The sequence below is a fragment of the Carcharodon carcharias genome, chromosome 12 (genome assembly GCF_017639515.1).
Source record: "Carcharodon carcharias isolate sCarCar2 chromosome 12, sCarCar2.pri, whole genome shotgun sequence".
Classification (NCBI taxonomy): Eukaryota; Metazoa; Chordata; class Chondrichthyes; order Lamniformes; family Lamnidae; genus Carcharodon; species Carcharodon carcharias.
This window is the reverse complement of record NC_054478.1, coordinates 60,130,275-60,149,999: the sequence shown is the minus strand read 5'-3', so window position 1 is coordinate 60,149,999 and position 19,725 is coordinate 60,130,275. Positions and strand designations below refer to the sequence as shown.

Below are 19,725 nucleotides of genomic sequence, written 5' to 3'. Positions count from 1 at the left end.
GCCAGCTGGGAAACGAGCCACCCAGGCTAATCACATTTTCCAGCATTTGCTCCGTAGCTCTGCAAGTTATGGCACTTGAGGTGCATATCAAGACACCTTTTAAATGAGTTGAGGATTCCTGTCTCTACTATCCCTTCAGGCAGAAAGAAAATGCTGCAAGTACAAGTACTGTGCTTTTCTTAAACTACATGAATAGCAGGAGAGCCATCAGAATGAAAGAACCTGCATTAAAAAAATCAGGCCCTGAAATTATGTTATTAGATATTAGCGTACAAATACTTTATATAACCAACTAAAATTTGCCTCCCCATTATTTCAGCAGAAGTATAAATCAATTTATTTTAAACAGGTCAATGCCTCCTCAAAAATACCAGAAAGGAATTTCAGACAGATGCACTTTGATGCTGATATCCGGAAAGGAAATGTCAAGCCTGTTTGCTTTGCTGGCCTGAATGTAAACAGCCAGCAATTGTCTGAGAATGATATATATGCCCTGTGTGTCTTACTCATGCAGTACAACAATGGGAGAAGAATGAAAGAATTTTATCTCAGGCAGGTTCAGCACTTTTTTCAATATCTGCAACAAGGTTCTGGTTACAGTTTGTCAAGTTAGTGACATTATGCAGCTTTGTATCTGGGGTAAAAAGGGTGACTAATGATAGTAATGAGTAAACATACATGCAGCCAATATGAAAAATTAAAGAAAAATTCAGTGAGTCAGTGTAAAACTGCTGATGTGTATTTATTGTATTTATCTTGTAAGTGATGATACCTTTGATCATTTCTACTTAAAGTGGTTTGCACCATCGGATTGAATATGATTCATTTATTTTTTTCCTTTTTGGAACAACTCCCACTTACAAAATGATTTGTTGGAATAAATCCATTTTTTTTTGCTTAAGTGTTTAGAAGACATGGAAAAGCATTTAAATTAAAGAGTAAGGTTCTGAACAGACTTGCAATATTTTATGAACTTGTGATCTTGCATTCCTTATTCGTGTAGTAATGAATGAAGGCAGAGCTTATCTTTGTCTATTACAAGCTTTTCAAAGAACAGTATAAATTTTAAGTGCTGAAAATTGAAAGTAATATTCTGTTACTTTTTATGACAGAGAAACAGCCATTAAAGTTAAGAACTAAAACATTAGGGAACCTCTGAATTTTGTCTATGCACAATGTACAGGACTAAAAATATTTCTTCAACAAAAACAAAATATTGCAGGTGGTCAAAACTTGAAATAAAATCAGGAAATTCTGAAAATACTCAGCAGATCTGGCAGCAACTGTGGAGAGAGCAACCAGCTAATGTTTCAGGTCAATAAACTTTCATCAGAACTGAAAGAAGTTAGAGATTTAACAGTTTACAAGAAAGTACAGAAGCAGGCAAAAAGGTAGGCCGAAGAAAGAACAAAAGGGAAGATCTGTAATAGGATTGAAGGCAGGAGTAATTAAATAAAAAATGGATGACGGTGCAAGGAAAAAGTGGGTTGTAATCAGTTAATAAATAAAGCAAAAATTGATCCAAAGGATTGAATGGCAACTGCAGAACCATTACCCGCGGCTCTTCAACAAGAAAATAGGAACAACAGTTCTGTTCTGAAATTGTTGAATTCAGTATTGAGGTTGAAAGGTTGTAAATTTACTTTTTGACAAATTGAGCTTCACTGTAACAGTGCTGGATGCGGAGGACAGTGATCAGAGTCAGAAAGGGATGGAGAATTAACGTGACAAGGGACCAGAAACTCAGGATCACACTTGTGAATAAAATGGAAGTGTTCGTGAAATGCCTTCCTTTCTTGCAACAAATATGAATCATATTTTTAGTAGGCTTGGCATGGGCATTAATTTCTACCCTATTTTCAGGATGTGTGCAAAAATTCCCATACTGCTATATCAACATAGAAGAGGGCAAGGGCAAATCATGGTGGAACCTCCGAAAAACCTGCTACAGAATAGTGGAACACAATTGGTTTGAGACGTTCATTATTTTCATGATTCTTCTCAGCAGTGGTGCCCTGGTGAGTAGGATTTTACATTTACAATTTAAACATCATTTGCAGAGTTAGTATACAATTCCAAGTGTGCATATTACAGTTGTGTGAGGAAAGTTGTAAATGCTAAAAATGTAAAGCAATATTATGTCAGTCTTATTAATTACTTTCTACAGTCCAATGGCAATCACTTTGTTAATTTCATTGTAAAGGTTTAATGGCAATTGCATTGCTAAACAGATGATGGGTATTAGGCTACCTAGCAATGGGGATTGGGGGTGTGGGAGTGTAGCTGAGCAGTCTAAGGTACTGGACTTGAGTTTCAGAGTCCCTGTAGGTGCAGGCTTGGTTCCCACTACTGCCTAGATTTCACATGACTTAATGTACTTTAAGGAAGTGTTCCAACTGCTGGTGCTCTGTAATGCTTAACTTCTGAGGCTATGTTTGTGGCTAGGTGCCCTTAGAGAGGGAGCACATGGTGTCTGCTGGTATGATTGAGGCCTGGTGGGGACTGGGGTGTGTTATTGACCTTGAAAATCATGTTTTGATTGGTTCCTTGTAAATTTCCTTTGTGCTCTGTCTTTTTGTTGCAGTTTCCCTTTAAGGGGCTGCCCCTTTTATTTGTTCATTTGATCTTTTGTTGAGTTGTCCCCTTTTTCTATTTGTTTAATTAAAAGAACACATAAATGGGGACTGCTGGAACTGGGAGAGTCTGTTTTGCTGTCTCGGAAATGAACCTGGTTAAGGTACAGGCTGGCTTTGAACTCATTGTTCCTCTATATAATTATTAGAGTTAACATTCTGTTATACTGTTTCTTTCTGACAGAGAAACAGCCATTAAAGTTAAGAAATCAAAAACTAAAAGAACCTTTGAATTTCATCTACATAATGTATAGAACTACAATTATTCCTTCAGCCAAAACAAAAATATTGTAAGTGGTAGAAATTTGAAATAAAAACAGAAAATGCTGGCAACATTTAGCAGTTCTGACAATCTGTGGAGAGAGAAATAGCTTAATGGGCTGTATTTTTCCAGCCCAATCATAGCAGGCTTGGAGATGGGTGTGGAGGATAGCGGGGAGTGTATTGGGACAGCTCCTTGGTACATTCCTGCTACTGGGGAGTTTTTTTCAGGGGAGGGTTAAGAAGATGATCAACTGGCACTCTCTGGAGTTGGGAAGCCAATTATCATTGTTAAGTCCTCAATTAGGGGCACTTTTGTAGCATAGCCAGTGTTTTGCATCCAGGAGAGCAGCTGCTTATCATGCTTGGGGGCCGTCATCCCTGTGGCAAGCTAGTGGGACCATGTTCCAAAGAGGGGACTGCGTATATGAAAGGCAGCATATGCAGATGAGAACAATCCAGTGGACTGGTTTCGCCCTCCATCTTGATTGACCTACTGGCTTAAATCCTCATTATTTTGTCACTGCTGTGCAGTGTTCATGTTGCGGTGCCCTCTTGGTCCCAATCAACTTTAGCAGTGCCCATGTTTCCCTCTGACTAGACTGGCAGCATAAAGAATCCAGCTGCCATCCTTAATTGGATGGCAAGCTCAGAGATGGCCAATCAGGAGGCTGCTTCCTGGAAGAGTACTCCGCTAGTTTCACTGTTGGCAAGCCTGATACCCCCATTTGCTCCATTGTTGGGTTTCCAGAGCTCCAACTGGAAGAAGTTAGAGATTTAGCAGTTTATAAGCAAGAAAAGGCTTAGGGGACAAAGGGAGAAGGAGAAAATAACAGAAAGGAAGTTTTTTAATAAGGTTGAAGGTAGGAGTGATTAAATGACCAAGGGGATGATGGTTCAAGGCAAAAGGGTGATTGTAATGGCACAGCAAATCAATAAATATTGGGTCTAATGGAGGTGTCAGTGGCAAATACAGAACCATTACTGGTATCTGCTGTCCAAGAAATTTGCAATTATAATTAAAGATTCCTCAGCTTGATTGCTTGATGAACCAGGTCATTCAATCCTGATTTAAATTACAACTGATAACTCAGACACCATAAGGCCATTTGCTGCACAATACAGCTAGAATGCAAATCAGCTTATAGTAATGGAGTTCCAAGATCAACCCTGCTGATATACAGGAAAGTAAAACTGGCAGTAACTGTGGAAAAGTATCATGGTCTCGATTAGCTTGACCTACAGACTGATGGTGCTTGTGTGTTAGCAGGAAACAAAAAGAGATGGAAAATCCAAGAAGTAAGCTCAAATTATCTTTTCATAAAATATCAACGTTTTTACCTGGTATTTCATTTTTAGGCCTTTGAAGATATTTACATTGAACAACGGCAGACCATTAAGACAATGCTCGAATATGCCGATAAAATTTTCACCTACATCTTCATTCTGGAAATGTTGTTGAAGTGGGTGGCTTATGGTTTTGTGAAGTATTTCACTAATGCTTGGTGTTGGCTGGACTTCCTCATTGTTGATGTATGTATTCTGAATTTCCTGTTGTTGTTGGTATTCTATATTACAAAGTGACCAAATGATAGAGTTGACACATAATGCCTTCTGCCGTATTACTCAGGATCACTGTATAAAATAAAAACTTCTCAAGATACTGTCATGACTGCTGTTCTGAGATTCACGAGATTTGTTGAAATAGAGTAGTAAGAAGTTATATGATAGCATAATAGGGAGCTCCTCTCCATGCTCCAGTTCACCTCAGAGTGCTTGGTGCTGACACTGGTCTCAAAAGTGGAAAAATGTTCCATTCACTATTATTAGCAGTGATGTCCCCCACTTTGATAAGTGAAAAACCATTTTCTACAAATAAAATTATCTGTTTATTCTGAATAATATAAGGAGCATACTTAAGGGATACCAATGCCTTGGTTCTTCAATTTAAAGTAAAATTTTGGACATTCTATGTAAACTATAAGCCTGTAGAACTAATTCAAAATAAATATCATATTTTAAATTTTCTTATTTTTTATGCATGTTATGATCAATTTTGCAAATATGTCCTTCTAATTTAGATTGTGTTCATGATATAATGTGGAATTCAAGCAATGACTTTTTACTGTTTGTGTACTTCTAAGAAGCAGAGTCAGAACAGAGTTAAATGTTACAGGGATTCTCTAATTTTAGACAGTCAAGTACTGCACCGAATACCATGGTTCAGTTATTGTTTGAATCATGCATTTTTTTTTTCTGTGGAATAAAACCAATCCTTCTTGATGCTACTTTTCATTTTTGTTAACTTAGAGCTTCCAACTTTCCTAGAACTCCATATCTGAATTCCCCCAATTAATTTCCACCCTTGGCAAAGTAGCAAAGCAAATCTTCTCATAGTCACAAATTACACCTTATATGACTGTGACAAAGGTAAACTATCTCTCTTATTTCTCAATCTGTATGCAAACTATGACATGGTTGACTACACCATGCTCCGCAGAGTCTCTGCACTGTCATCCAGCTGGGTGGAACTGCTGTCATGTTGTTCCTTTCTTATCTATCTAATCATAGAGTATCACTTGCACTGGCTTCTCATCCTGTCCCTGCACCATTACCTCTGGTGTCCCCAAGAATCTATCCTATTTCTCATTTACGTCTCGGCCACATCAGCTGAAAACACAGCGTTAATTTTCACATGTACACTGATGACACCCAGATGACACCACCACTTCTCTCAGCTCCTCCACTGTTGCTAAATTATCAGGCTGCCTATCCAATATCCAATACTGGATGAGCATAAATTTCTTCCAATTAAATATTGGGAAGACCATTGTCATTGATCCCCACTACAAACTCTGTTCCCTAGCCACTGACATCATCCCTCTCCATGATGACTGTCTGAGGCTAAACTAGACTGTTTGTAATCTTGGTTGTCACATTTGACCCCGAGTTGAGATTCTGACCACATAACTAAGACTGCCTATTTCCACCCCCATACTGTCACCCAACCCTGCCCCTGCCTCAGTGCACATGCTACTGAAACCCTCATTCATACCTTTGTTACCTCTAGACTTGACAATTCCAACACATACCTGACCAGCCTCCCACATTCTTTCATAATCTTGCTGTCATCCAAAGCTGTGCTGCCTGTGCCTTTACTCTGTTGTCTGTGCCCATACTTCAACCAAATCCCGTCTACCCATCACCTCTGTGCTTACTGACTAACATTGATTCTCATGTAAGCAATGTTTCAATTTTAAAATTCACACCCTTGTTTTAAAATCCCTCCATGCTCTCATCCCTCCTTTACCTCTATGATTTCCTCCAGCCCACACGCCCCAAGATATTTGTATTCATCTGATTCTGGACTTTTGACCCCCGATTTTAATTAATTCACTATTGGTGCCCATGCTTCCAGCTGCCTAGGTACATAAATATAATATGATGTTGTAAGAACAAAAATTGCTCATGCAGCTGATGTAGATGGATCAGCTTTAATTCTAAGATAAAAGCAAAAAACTGCGGGTGCTGGAAATCCAAAACAAAAACAAAAATACCTGGAAAAACTCAGCAGGTCTGGCAACATCTGCGGAGAGGAGCACAGTTAACGTTTTGAGTTCTGTTGAAGGGTCATTAGGACTAGAAATGTTAACTGTGCTCCTCTCCGTAGATGCTGCCTTTGTTTTTGTTTCAGCTTTAATTCTTCCTGAGAAGTATATGACAAATGCCAGATCTTACTGTTTTACAAACTACATTAACCTTTTGGATTTTTTTATTTTTCCTTTTTTGTATAGGTCTCCTTAGTGAGCCTTATAGCTAATGCCTTGGGCTACTCGGAACTAGGTGCTATTAAGTCCCTTAGGACACTCAGAGCTTTGCGACCTCTAAGGGCCTTGTCACGATTTGAAGGCATGAGGGTAAGATGGAACAAAGCCTCAAGTTTTGCATGCATGTAAGATGCATTTAAATTCAAAACAATGAAATAGAGGAACTTACAAAACTATCCTCATAGGGAGCTGCATTACAATATCTCAACACATAGCTACAAACTATTCAGCATCATGATATGTAAAATTCACTTATACTCTTCTATCCAACTTCTCAGTCATATGAATTTTTCACTAAAGTGTTCCCAAAGAATTTCCAGATGCAAAGTTGTTTAAAATGATACCTGTATAATGACTGAAGGAAGGCTAAGTGAACTTTAATTTGGAAGAAAACAGTAATATATAGTTAAATTATAATAATGTAATACACATTAAACCTATCATATATTTGTTTATTTATTAAGTTTTGAAGAATGAACTTCGTACTTAACACAAAAAAAATATTTTAGGCCTTGTTTAGTTGCAGTACTTTCTGAAAATTATTAACAATAAAATCTGTTACAATTTCTAGTTTTATGACAGTTTTTGGTGCAATTTGAAATATGTATTTTAACCAAGAGAAACCTCAACTAATGGCCAGATAATGAATATAATAGCATTTGGAGTGTTTTGAGAAAGAAACTTAAATGAATACCACAAGTTAAGCTTTACAAATAATGCTCCTAGCATTAAGTTTTTGCCTGTTGGGAGTGGACTTCGGATTTCATCCTAGAAGAATATATCAGAAAATTGAGTGCAGCGGTAGACAGGACCTACCGGATTTTAATGGACAAAAAAAAGTGAATTTTCTGATCTGTCTCTAGGCAGCAAAGCTTCATGTAGACAGTGCTGATTTTGTGAAATCGTTCCATGCTTTGCAGTATCATTGTCCTATAAAGCTACCAAAATGATCATCATTAGTTTCACATCTACCAAAACTAAGACCTGTCATTGCTTGATTTTATTTTCCAATTTCACAGTATTTTCACTATTTTGATTTTGATGTCTGTATTTTACTTATAATTTTGCAAATTTTTTTCTTTGCAGTAATCAAATTCTGTGACATCATCGACCCACCACAAGGTTTTTGCTTTATTTTGCTTTTGTCAATACATGCAATAACATTTGGTCAAATAATTTTCTGTAATTGCTTTGTTATTTTGATATCCTTACTTGTGTTCATTTTGTCTTTTGTTCCATGATATATTGAATCTTCATTGCACAATTAGTCTTACTTCAGCTGCATGCATAAATGACAAATTACAGAAAGTACTTTTAACAAAAATCATGTTTTCTGCTTATACTACCATGTAACTTTTCTTATTCTGATATTTATAATTTGTCTAACATGTTTTTCTTCAAATGTTGGATGATTAGGTGGTGGTCAATGCACTTCTCGGAGCAATTCCTTCCATCATGAATGTGCTGCTTGTCTGCCTGATATTCTGGCTCATTTTCAGTATAATGGGTGTGAATCTTTTCGCTGGAAGGTACTACCAATGTATCAACACAACTGATGGAAAGAGATTCCCCATCAACATTGTTGAAAATATAACTGATTGCCTTCAGCTTAATGAAACCGCACGATGGCAAAACGTAAAAATCAACTTTGACAATGTCGGAGCTGGTTACCTTGCTTTACTACAAGTGGTGAGTTAACTGCTACTTCATATGATTTATTTTTAAAGAAAGAATGAACAAGGCCTGAGAAAAACTTAGTTTTGCAATTTTAGGCTGAAATGAAAAGAGTTTGTACAACTAGGAATACATTAAGATAAAAAGCAAAATACTGCAGATGCTGGAAATCTGAAATAAAAACAGAAAATGCTGGAAAAACTCAGCTTTGAGTCTGTATGACTCTTCTTTGAAATGTTAACTCTGTTTCTCTCTCCACAGTTGCTACTAGACCTGCTGAGTTTTCCCAACATGTTTTGTTTTTAATACTAGGAATACATTGTTGAATTAAAACTGCTAAACAAAGATAGTCAATTTATGGCTTCCAGACCAAATTCAGGCCTGTTGTGTATCTTGGCAGGCTCTAGTTCTGGCTGTGTTTCTAGCTCGGCTGTTCTTATGCCTTCTACTTCATTTAGAAAGACATTTAGGTACATTGGGCACATTGCTGCGACAGAGAGATTGAATGAACTTTACAACAGCATGCACAACTTCCTCCTGAATTTGGGTTCTCAACATATTGTGCTTATAACTGTACCTTCCCACATGTTGATGACAACATGTAGCTAAGTAAACAGAATGAGCTGCCACTGCCACACTAACCTCCCCAATACCACCCGCCCCACCCCAACAAACCCCCGGCTTCCCTAGATCTGTGCTCCCCACCTGAGACAGAATTGACCAAATAGTGTTGTCATTTGAACACATTTCTTTGCTGTTTAAGAGTAGCTCAAGTCTGCAAGCTGAAGTTGTGTGCAATTTTATTTTGATAAATTTTCACTATTGCATTTTCTTTAAAAATGCTAATTAAATGTTATTGTTGACTTATTTGAATGTTTCAAGCAGCTTTTCCATTCGGTGCTGCTGTCTTTTTCCTGGTATATATTATGAAAGCCTCTTGTTTCAAAAACATTATTTTCAAATGAAAAAATGAGCTCCTTTTCAAAGCTGCTATGCTCTGAATTATCGACTTGGCCCACATAGCCATTGGCAGAATGTGAGACATCACCTCCATCCATAATACTTCATGGTATTTCAGTTTCATATTCACTGCTGGGACTGCAGCCAGCCCCTGACCATACAAACATATGAATTAGGAGCAGGAATAGGCCATTTAGCCCCATGAGACTGTTCCGCCATTCAATAAGATCATGGCTGATCTGATTGCGGCCTCAACTCCACAATCTGCCTACCCGTGACCTGGAGCAGCGATGGAGGCCAGAGAAGCGAGTTTTGTGGTGAGCTTGATGAAGCAGGGGCTGCTCTTTCATGGGGAACCCTCCATGGGAGACAGGAATCCCCTACTCCCTGAAGCCCGCCGTAAGGCTGCTAAGGTTTCCCTGGCAGACTTCGCAAATGGCGTGGCCCCAGCCCCATTGTGAGGTGGGGGAGGGTGTAAAATTCTGGCCATTATTTTCAACTAGAACCATGTGACTGACAAATTTTTTTCAGAAACTAGCATATTTTTCAAAATGTTTGTTAGAACTTTAGTACATTTCACTTTGTACCTATAAACAATTTTTACAGTGCAATCCGCTTTTCATTGTCATGACAATATAATGTTCATAGCCTGGTAGTTAAACTTATTTAACTTTGTATTATTGCTGGCATTGACCAGTTTTATGCTGATGCATCTTAAGGCCCCAGCTGTCTCTTCAGGTCACATGGTATAATTCAAAGACGAGATGGGGGATTCGTCCATTGTCTTGATCAGTATTAATTTGGCACTAAAGTCAATGGTCAAATTTCATTACTGCTTATGGGACACTTGCTGTGAGCCTTTGTAGCTGCTGTTCCACTTTTTAGGCCAATGACTTCACTCCAAATGTAGTTCTTTGTCTGTGAGGTGTTTTCAAATGTCCTGAACTCATGAAAGGTTGTATATTTGCAACAAAGTTGCAAGTTTCTTTCTTTCTTTCAAAGCAAATAAGTACTTGTGCACATGGGGGATTAGCTGAATGTCCATGTCCAGCCAGATAGAACAATCATTAATCAGAGTACTGGCCAAATCGAACATGGCAACTGATTCTATTGTACTCGAGTAGTAACTTGCTAACCCAGTAGCTAGAAGCATCTTTATAAATTTATAATAAAATAACTTTTGTGTATTTTCTGTATGCAGCATGTAACTTCTTGTTACTATTTTTTTACCATAGTTTATGACAATGTTTTCTAATATACATCTGATATCTGGAGTTTTTTTTATTGGTTTACCTATGTAAGCCTGTCAATCTGATAGTGCAATTTGGCCCACTGGTTGTAAAATCTGGCAGTCAGCTTGACATAATCTTTTAAAAATGATTTTTGAAAATATTTTTAAGTTGCCTCTTTTTTCCTCTAACTAGTAGGTCCAATGTCAAAAATAGGGATTTTACAAAGTAAAAAAAAAATAATTGAAATGACGTGAGTACATTTATTCACTGATTTAACTTTTGCGTCTTTTAATATATTCATTAAAGTTTCACTAAAAGCCTGACATTAGGTATGATAATTTTGCTCAGAACTTGTGACTTTCACCTCAATTTGAATTGTGTAATCTGAGCATGTGCAGTGCATCTTTCAGGATACTTTGGTATGCTTTGGGAATACATTGTGTGTTAGAAAGAGGGAATAGGCTGGCATCAGGCCACAGAAAGCCACCTCCCTGCCCTTACCTCCGAAACCTCCGGTCCCCTCCCACTTTTCTCAACCTCATCCAGTGAGGCACTTACTCCAGTCGGGCCTCTCCCTCAGAAGTGACACAGGTTTTCCATTGATTCTTCAACTGGTGGATGTGAGACAATCCAGCTCCATGTCCTTCAGGGAGCAAAAACAGAATCCATTTGGTTACAGCTGAGAAGCAAAAAGGATATGATCACACTACTGGGGGCATTCTATAGGCAGACAGCAGCACCTAAAAAAGCGGGAGAGAGGAGGACCCGGAGATGGACAGCCACACCTAAAAGAGCAGGAGAGAGGAGGACCTGGAGACAGACAGCTGCATCTAAAAGAGCAGGCGAGAGGAGGGCCCAGAGATATACAGCAGCATCTACAAGAGCAGGAGAGAGGAGGGCCCAGAGACAGACAGCAGCATCTACAAGAGCTATCCCAGTCAGTGGCTTCAGAGAGGACTGACTGTTCTGAGAAAAATCAAGTCCAATGTCACAGGAAAATAGGTAGTTGATTGGTTGTGAGTATTTTTTTTTTCATTTATCTTTCAAAACCCATGTAATTTCAGTAATTGTTAAGTTTTTTTAGTAATAGTAGTAGTAAGAATTACTGATAGTAATAAAACTTATTAGATTGACTGGTGAGCATTTCCAACTTGAGGAATTTCAGTTGGGGTAAGTAGAACATTTACTGAAACAGTAAGCATATAAGCATAGGCAGGACTAGAGACATTAATTAAAATGTAATCAGTAAAATAATTAATTAATTATAGACTAAAAAGATGGCAGGGCAGGTGATGTGTGGCGGCTGCAGAATGTGGGAACTCATGGACACCTGTGCAATCCAAGGCAAACACATTCAGTGTAAGTGTCTGCGGCTGGAGGATCTTTGGCTGAGTAATTGAGCTGGAGGCTGAGCTGCAGACACTGTGACACATCAGGGATGGGAAAAATTACCTGGACACTTTGTTTCAGGGGGTGGTCACACCCCTAAGGATAGTGTTGTCTGATTTGGTTCATAGTCAGACACAGCAGGGTGTGACTGCAAGCATGACAGGTATGGTGATTGGGAGCGTAGAACTGGAGGAGCCTCAGCCCTTGCAATTGTCCAACAGGTTCATGCAGCTTGAATGGATGAAAACAGGGGCTGCAGAGTGGGTAAGTGAATTGAACATGGCATCGTGGTATAGGAAGCCATTCAAGTGGGGGCAATTAATAGGAATGTAGTGGTAATAGGGGACAGTACAATCAGGAGGATAGATACAGTTCTCTGCAACCGAGAATGAGAGTCCAGATGGCTCTATTGCTTGCCGAGTGCCAGGGTTTGCAACATCTGCTCTGGGCTGGAGAGGGGTTTGCAGCGGAATCCATTGGTGGTGGTCCACGTAGGTATCAATGACATAGGTAGGACTAGGAAGAGGTTCTTAGAGAATATGAACAGCTAGTGGCTAGTTAAAAAGAAGAACCTCAAAGGTTCTAAATTCTAGGTTATTACCTGAGCCACAAGCAAATTCAAGCAAGGTGAATAAGATTTGAGAGTTAAATGTGTGGGTCAAAGATTGGTGTGGGGGAAATGGTGTTTAATTCATGGAGCACTGGCACCAGTACTAGGGAAAGTGGGACCTGTACCATTGGGACAGTCTTCACTTGAGCCACACTGGGACCAATGTTCTGGAAAGTTGTATAACCAGAGCAGTAGAGAGGGTTTTAAAATAAATAGTGGGAGTGAGGGATCAGGTGATGGAAGAAAGAGAACAGGGCGAGAGTCCAAAGTAGCAATAAGGGAATTGATAATCTGAGTGTAGCAGGAAGGGACAGAGAATACAAACTTATGAGTGCAACAGCAGATAAGGCTTAAGGTTGAAAAATAATAAATGTACAGAATTAAAGGGATTCTATCTGAATGCACACAACATTTGCAACAAGGTAGAAGAATTAACAGTGCAAGTGGAAGTAAATGGGTATGATCTAATTGCGGTTATGGAGACGTGGCTGTATGGTGACCAAGGCTGGGAACTGAATATTCAAGGGTATTTGACATTTATGAAGGATAGGCAAAGAGGAAAAGGAGGTGGGGTAGCACTGTTATTAAAGGGTGGGATCAGAACATTTGTGTGAGAGTATCTTAGATTGCAAGATCAAGATCTGGAGTCTGTTTAGGTGGAGCTAAGAAACAGGAAGGGGCAGCAAACTTTTGTAGGAGTTGTTTATAGGTCTGCAAAAACATAGTGGTAATGAAGGGCATGGTATAAATCAGGAAATTAGAAGTGCATGTAACAAGGATAATAAAGTAATCAATGGGACTTCAATCTACATATAAACGGGATAAACCTAATTAGCACTAATACTGTGGAGGAATGTATACGAGATGGTTTTCTGGAACAGTCTGTTGAGGAACCAACGAGAGAATGGGTTATTTTAGATCTGTATTGTGCAATGAGAAAAGGCCAAATAATAATCTCATTGTAAAGGAGCCTCTAGGGAAGAGTGACCATATTATGTTTGTGCATTAAGTTTTGAAGTGATGTTGTTCAATCTGAAACTAGGGTCTTAAATCTAAACAAAGGAATCTACAAAGGTATGAAGAGAAAATTGACTGTGTTAGATTGGGAAACTACATTAAAAAGTATGGCAGTAGACAGGAAATGGCTAGCACTTAAAGAATTAATACATGGTTTACACCAAATTTGCATCCTTTTGAGGCACAGAAATCTAGGAGAAAAGGTGATCCAATCATGGCTGCTCAGAGAAACTAGAGATTATATTAGATCAAAGGAAGAGGCTTGTAGAGTTGCCAAAAAAAGTAATAAACCTGAGGATTGGGAGCTTCATAGAATTCAGCAAAGTAGGACCAAGAAACTGAAAGAAACAGAAGATGGAATATGGAAGTAAACTACTGAGAAACACAATAATGGACTGTAAAAATTTCGATTGGTATGTAAAAAAAAAAGATAGTCAAAGATAAATGTGAGCCCAAAAAGGCAGAGATGGGAGAATGTATAATGGGAAATAAGGAAATGATAGAAACTAAAAAAAAATCCTTTGTGCCTGTCTTCACAGAAGAAGATACAAAAACTCTCCAACGTATACTAGAAAACCCAGGGACTAGCAAGAAATGAGGAACTGAAAGGAATAAGTGGGAGTAAAAAAGTAGTACTGGAGAGATTAATGGGACTGAAAGTTGATAAATCCCTTGGACCTGATGATCTACATCCCAGAGTGTTGAAAGAGATAGCTGTGGAGATAATGAATGTATTGGTGTTCATCTTCTAGAATACTCTACATTCTAGAACGGTCCCTGCAAAACGGAAGGTGACCAATGCAAACCCATTATTTAAGAAAGGAGGGAGAGAAACGGGGAACTACAGACCTGTTAGTGTGACATCTGTCATAGGGAAAATGTAGAATCTATTATAAAGGAAGTACTAACTGGAGACCTAGGAAATAATGGTAGGATTGGGCAGAGCCAACATGGATTTATGGAGGGAAAGTCATGTTTGACAAACTTGTTTCGGGTTTTTTTGAGGATGTAACTAGCAGAATAGAAAGGGGAACCTGTGATTGTGGTGTATTTGGATTTTCAGAAGGATTTTGATTAGGTCCCATACAGGAGGTTAGTAAGCAACATTTGAACACATGGTGCTGGATACTGGTATGGATTGAGAATTAGTTAATGAACAGAAAAGAAATTGTAGGAATAAACAGGTCATTCTCAGGTTGGCAAGCTGTGACTAGCGGGCCCAGAAGGATCAGTATTTGGGCCCCAGCTATTCACAATCTGTATCAATGATTTGGATGTGGAGACCAAATGTAATATTTCTAAGTTTGTTGATGACACAAAACTAGGTGTGAATGTGAGTTATAAGGAGGATGAAAAAGGCTTCAAGGGGATGTAGACGAGCTAAGTGAATGGGCAAGAACATGGCAAATGGAATATAATATGAAAAAATGTGAAGTTATCCACTTTGGTAGCAAAAAGCTAACATGCAGGTCCAGCAAGCAATTAGGAAGGCAAATGTTATGTTGGCCTTTATTGCAAGAGGATTTGAGTACAGGAGTTAAGATGCCTAGCTGCAATTGTGTAGAGCCTTGATGAGCCGCACCTGGGGCAGAATTTAGCCCTTGGCTGGCGGGCAGGCCCTACTGGCTCGGCAGCGGGCAGACAGTCAAACCCCGCCGCCAAAACAGGGCCAGCCACTGCTTTGAGTGGGCAGCCCAATTAAGGCCCGCCCAGCGGCCAGTCCAACAAACTTCCTCTTCCGGGGAGGGAGGGAATCCCTAACTGTCAAAGTGTGCACTGCTCCCTGTGGCAAAGTCCTTTCTCAGGGAGTTTAGTGAAAGGTAAGTAAAGTCAAAAAATAGAGACATTTTAAAATTATTAACATGTCCCCCTCATGTGACAATGTCACACGAGATAGGACATGTTGATAACAAACTCATAAAATTTATTAAATTTTTACAAAACAGTAATGAAACTTCATCCCGCCAACGGATGAAGTTTCATTAATAATCTACAGGCCGCTGAGGCTCCTGGCCTGCCCGCCAGCCTTAAGGTTGGCCGGGCAGGGCATTTAACTATCTTAATGAGCCTGTCAATGGCCTTAATTGGCCATTGACAGGTTGGCCGGCGGACAGCTGATTTCATTGTCCACCCCCCTTCCTTAAGATTTAAATGGCCCGGGATGACATCGGGGATTCATCCCAACATCATCCCGCATCATTTTTCCCTCAGTGAGCGGGCCCCACCCCCAAATTGCCAAGGGGAAAATCCTGGCCCTGGAATATTGTGTACAGTTTTGGTCTCCTTACCTAAGGAAGGAAATACTTGCCATCGAAGGAGTACAACAAAGGTTCACCAGACTGATCCCAAGGATGGCAGCGTTGTCCTATAAGGAGATATTCAGGAGACTCGGCCTGTGTAAGAATAAGAAGTGGTCTCATTGACAAAATTATTTTAAGGTTTGAGAGGGTAGATGCTTGAAGAGTGTTACCCCTGGCTTGGGAGTCCAGAATCAAGGGACATGGTCTCAGAATAAGGGACAGGCCATTTAAGACTGAGATGAGGAGGAATTTCTTCACCCAAAGGGTGGTGAATCTTTGTAATTCTGTACCCCGGAGGGCTGTGGAGGCTCTGTCATTGAGTACATTCAAAGCAGAGATGGATAGATTTCTAGATATTAAATATCAATTATATCAAGGGATATGGGGATCATGTGGGAACATGGTGTTGAGATAGAAGATCATCCATGATCCAGTTGAATGGTGGAGCAGGCTCGAGGGATTGAAGATGGTCCTGCTCCTATTATTTCCTATGTTCTTATGATGGAGGAGATGTTTCGGTTACAGGCTAGGTTAGTGACAAGAGGGGAAGGAAGTGGAACCAAAGAACTCCTTGTATGCCCAGGGAGATATAGGATATGATGAAACAAAAAAAGAGGGTGTATCATGCATATTAGGTGAATTCTTCAAGCGAGAGCCGGGCCAAACGCAATAAGTTGCGAGGGAAACTGAAGAGGAAATTAAGACTGGCAAAGAGAGGAGATGAGAATGGAATGGCAGTTAAAGTACAAAGAAACCCAAAAATCTTCTACCAGCATGTAAATAGTAAGTGGGTAGTAAGAGGTGGGGTGGATCTTATTCAGGACAAACAGGATGATATATGTTTAGGGATGAAGGGCAAGGCTAGAATACTTAATGAGTATGTTGTATCGGTGTGTACTAAGGATGAGGATGCTGAGAAAATATCAGTAAAGGTGGAGATAGTAGAGGTAATGGCTGGGGTGAAAATTGAGAGGGTGGAGGCACTGAAAAGTCTGGCTAAGCTTAAGATAAGCCAGCTTTTCCAGGTGACTTGCATCTCAGGTTGCTAAAGGAAGTTGCGGTGGAGATAGTGAAAGTGCTTGTCATAATCTTCCAATCTTCCCTCGGTTATGGGGGAGGCACCAACGGGTTGGAGGGTATGAAATGTGATCCCTTTATTTAAGAAAGGGTGCAAGGACATTCCTAGTAAGTACAGGCTGGTCAGTTTAAAATCAATGGTGGGTAAGGTATGAGAAACAATAATCAGGGAAAGCAAATAAACTGGCACTTGGCGAGGTTTGAGTTAATTATGGAGAACCAGCATGGATTGGTAAAAAAACTAATCAAATTAAATTTTTTGTAGAAGTAACAAAGAATGTTGAAGAAGGGAATGCTGTGGATGTTGTCTATATGAATTTTAAGCTTTTGACAAAGTACCACATAAAATGATGGTCACCAAAATTAAAGCTTAAGAAATAGGAGGGTCATTGTCAGCTTAAGTAAAAAATTGACTTCAGGACAGAAAACAGCAAACCATAATGAATGGATATTATTCAGACTGATGGGTGGTAGAGGGTGGTGTTCCCCAAGACTCAGTTCATACAGATACATTTTAAAATTTGTGATGCTACCAAACTTGGAGGTACAGCAGATAGTGAGCATGATACCAAGCAACTGCAATAGGACATGAATCAGCTTGCAGAATGTGCAGACAAGTAGTAGATGGAATATAATACAGAGAAGAGTGAGGTGATGCATTTCAGCAGAAGAATAGGGCAAGGCAATATGGACTTAATAGCACAGTTCCAAAGAGTGGGGACTGGTGGGGTTTCATGTGCATAGGTCTATGAAATTGGCAGTACGTATTGAGAGAGTAGATACCAAAGCATGTGGGATCCTGGGCTTCATAAATGGAGGTGTGGGAGTACAAAAGCAAAGAAGTTACACTGAACCTTTATAAAGCTCTATTTAGGTCACAACTAGGACAAAATTTTTACCTTGGCGGGGGTGGGTGCACGTCCGACCCCCTTACGCATAAAATGATGCGCGTTGACATTGGGCGAGCGTCCCGATGTCAACGTGCAGTCATGCAATATTTTGGTCGGTGCACGCCCACTGATAATTAAAAGGCCCATTAAGGATCAATTAGATATAATTTTTCGCTGCCCATCCAACTTTATAATTGGCGGGCAGGTGAAAAGGCCAAGCGGCCTTTGCACTTTTTAGGAAACCTCATCCACGAGTGGGATGAAGTTTCCAACGTCAAATAAAAATTAAATTAAATTTTTCAGATTTCACTTCATATGACAGAGTCACATGAAGAACATGTTTTATAACATTTTTCGAATCTTTATTATTATAATTTTAAACTCTTCATCTCCCTGAGGCAGCTCTGTGCCTCAGGGAGATTTTCAAGTGCGCACCCACATGCATGCTGCATGCGCGAAGTTCGCACTCATCCTGCCACTTGCGTTTCACACTGGGTGGGCCTTAATTGGACTGCCAGCGAGAACTTCCCTTCCGGCTTCAATCATGGGCGGCAGTTGCCGATTGGCTTCAGGACTATCCCCGCTGAGCCCGCCCGACAAGGGCTAAGTTCTGCCCCTAGAGGTTTGGGTTCGGTTCTGGTCACCACACTTCAGGAACGATGCTTGGGTCCTTGGATGGGTGCAGAGGAGATTTACCAGAATGGTTGCAGAGATGGGGGGTTTTGGCTACAAGGTTAGGTTGGAGAAGCTGGGGCTGTTCTCCTTGGAGCAAAGGAGTTGAAGGGGAGATTTGATCGAGGTGCACAAGATTATTACAGGCTTACAAGGCACAAGTCAGGAGCGTGATGGAATACTCTCCATTCACCTAGATGAGTGCAGCTCCGGCAACAAGAAGCTTGACACCATCCAGGACAAAGCAACTCACTTGATTGGCGCCCCATCCACAAATATCCACTCCCTCCACCACTTACGCACAGTAGCAGCAGTGTGTACCATCTACAAGATGCACTGCAGAAACTCACCAAGGCTCGTTAGGCAGCACCTTCCAAACCCACAATCACTACCATTTAGAAGGACAAGGGCAGCAGATAGATGGGAACACCACCAACTGGAAGTTCCCCTCCAAGCCACTCACCATCCTGACTTGGAAATATATCACCATTTCTTCACTGTCGCTGGGTTAAAATCCTGGAACTCCCTCCCTAACAGCATTGTGGATATACCTACACCACATAGACTGTAGCAGTTCAAGAAGGCAGCTCAACACCATCTTTTAAAGGGCAACTCGGGGTGGGCAATAAATGCTGGCCTAGCCTGCAATGCCCACATCCCTTAAGCAAATTTTTTTTAAATCGCTTTCCTAGGGAGACTATTGCTGTCAGTGTGCAGGGCGGGCCCGACACACCGACTCGTAAAATTATATGCAGTGTCGTCGGGCGTGCGTCCTGATGTTCTCGCACATCATTTCACTATTTTGTTCGGCAGGTGCGTGCTGGAGGTGGCTGCACACCCGCTGAATTGTCAGCGGCTTATTAAGGCCATTAAAAAAGTAATTTAACTTATTGACAAGGCTACCCGTCCAGCCTAAAGGCTGGCGGGTAGGCGAAGAGCCCAAGCAGCCTTCGCGTTTTTCAGGAAACCTCATCTGCATGCGGGATGAGGTTTCCTGACGGTTTTATAAAATAATTAGATTTTTGCAAATTTCACAAACATGTCCCAGCTCATGTGATACTGTCACATGAGAGGACATGTTTAAATAATTTTTTACTTTATTTTTAAAAAGTTTTATTATCCATTTAATCTCTCTGAGGCAACTCCATGCTGAACGCTACCGGCCACGCGTTATGCTGGGCGG

The 19,725-nt window shown here is 40.2% G+C and overlaps 1 protein-coding gene across 15 annotated transcripts in view; it reads left to right on the top strand.

Annotated features, from left to right (window-relative positions):
* scn1laa (sodium channel, voltage-gated, type I-like, alpha) overlaps nucleotides 1-19,725 on the top strand; it is a 190,635-nt gene that overhangs the window by 114,888 nt on the left and 56,022 nt on the right. For 13 of the 15 annotated variants that reach the window (XM_041200421.1, XM_041200417.1, XM_041200426.1 and 10 more), the window contains 4 exons: nucleotides 1,864-2,018; nucleotides 4,254-4,427; nucleotides 6,689-6,811; nucleotides 8,138-8,410. In XM_041200421.1, coding sequence (XP_041056355.1) covers nucleotides 1,864-2,018; nucleotides 4,254-4,427; nucleotides 6,689-6,811; nucleotides 8,138-8,410 — 725 coding nt within the window. The remainder of the gene's footprint in view (nucleotides 1-1,863; nucleotides 2,019-4,253; nucleotides 4,428-6,688; nucleotides 6,812-8,137; nucleotides 8,411-19,725) is intronic. The other 2 variants (XM_041200429.1, XM_041200430.1) reach the window with 1 other exon arrangement.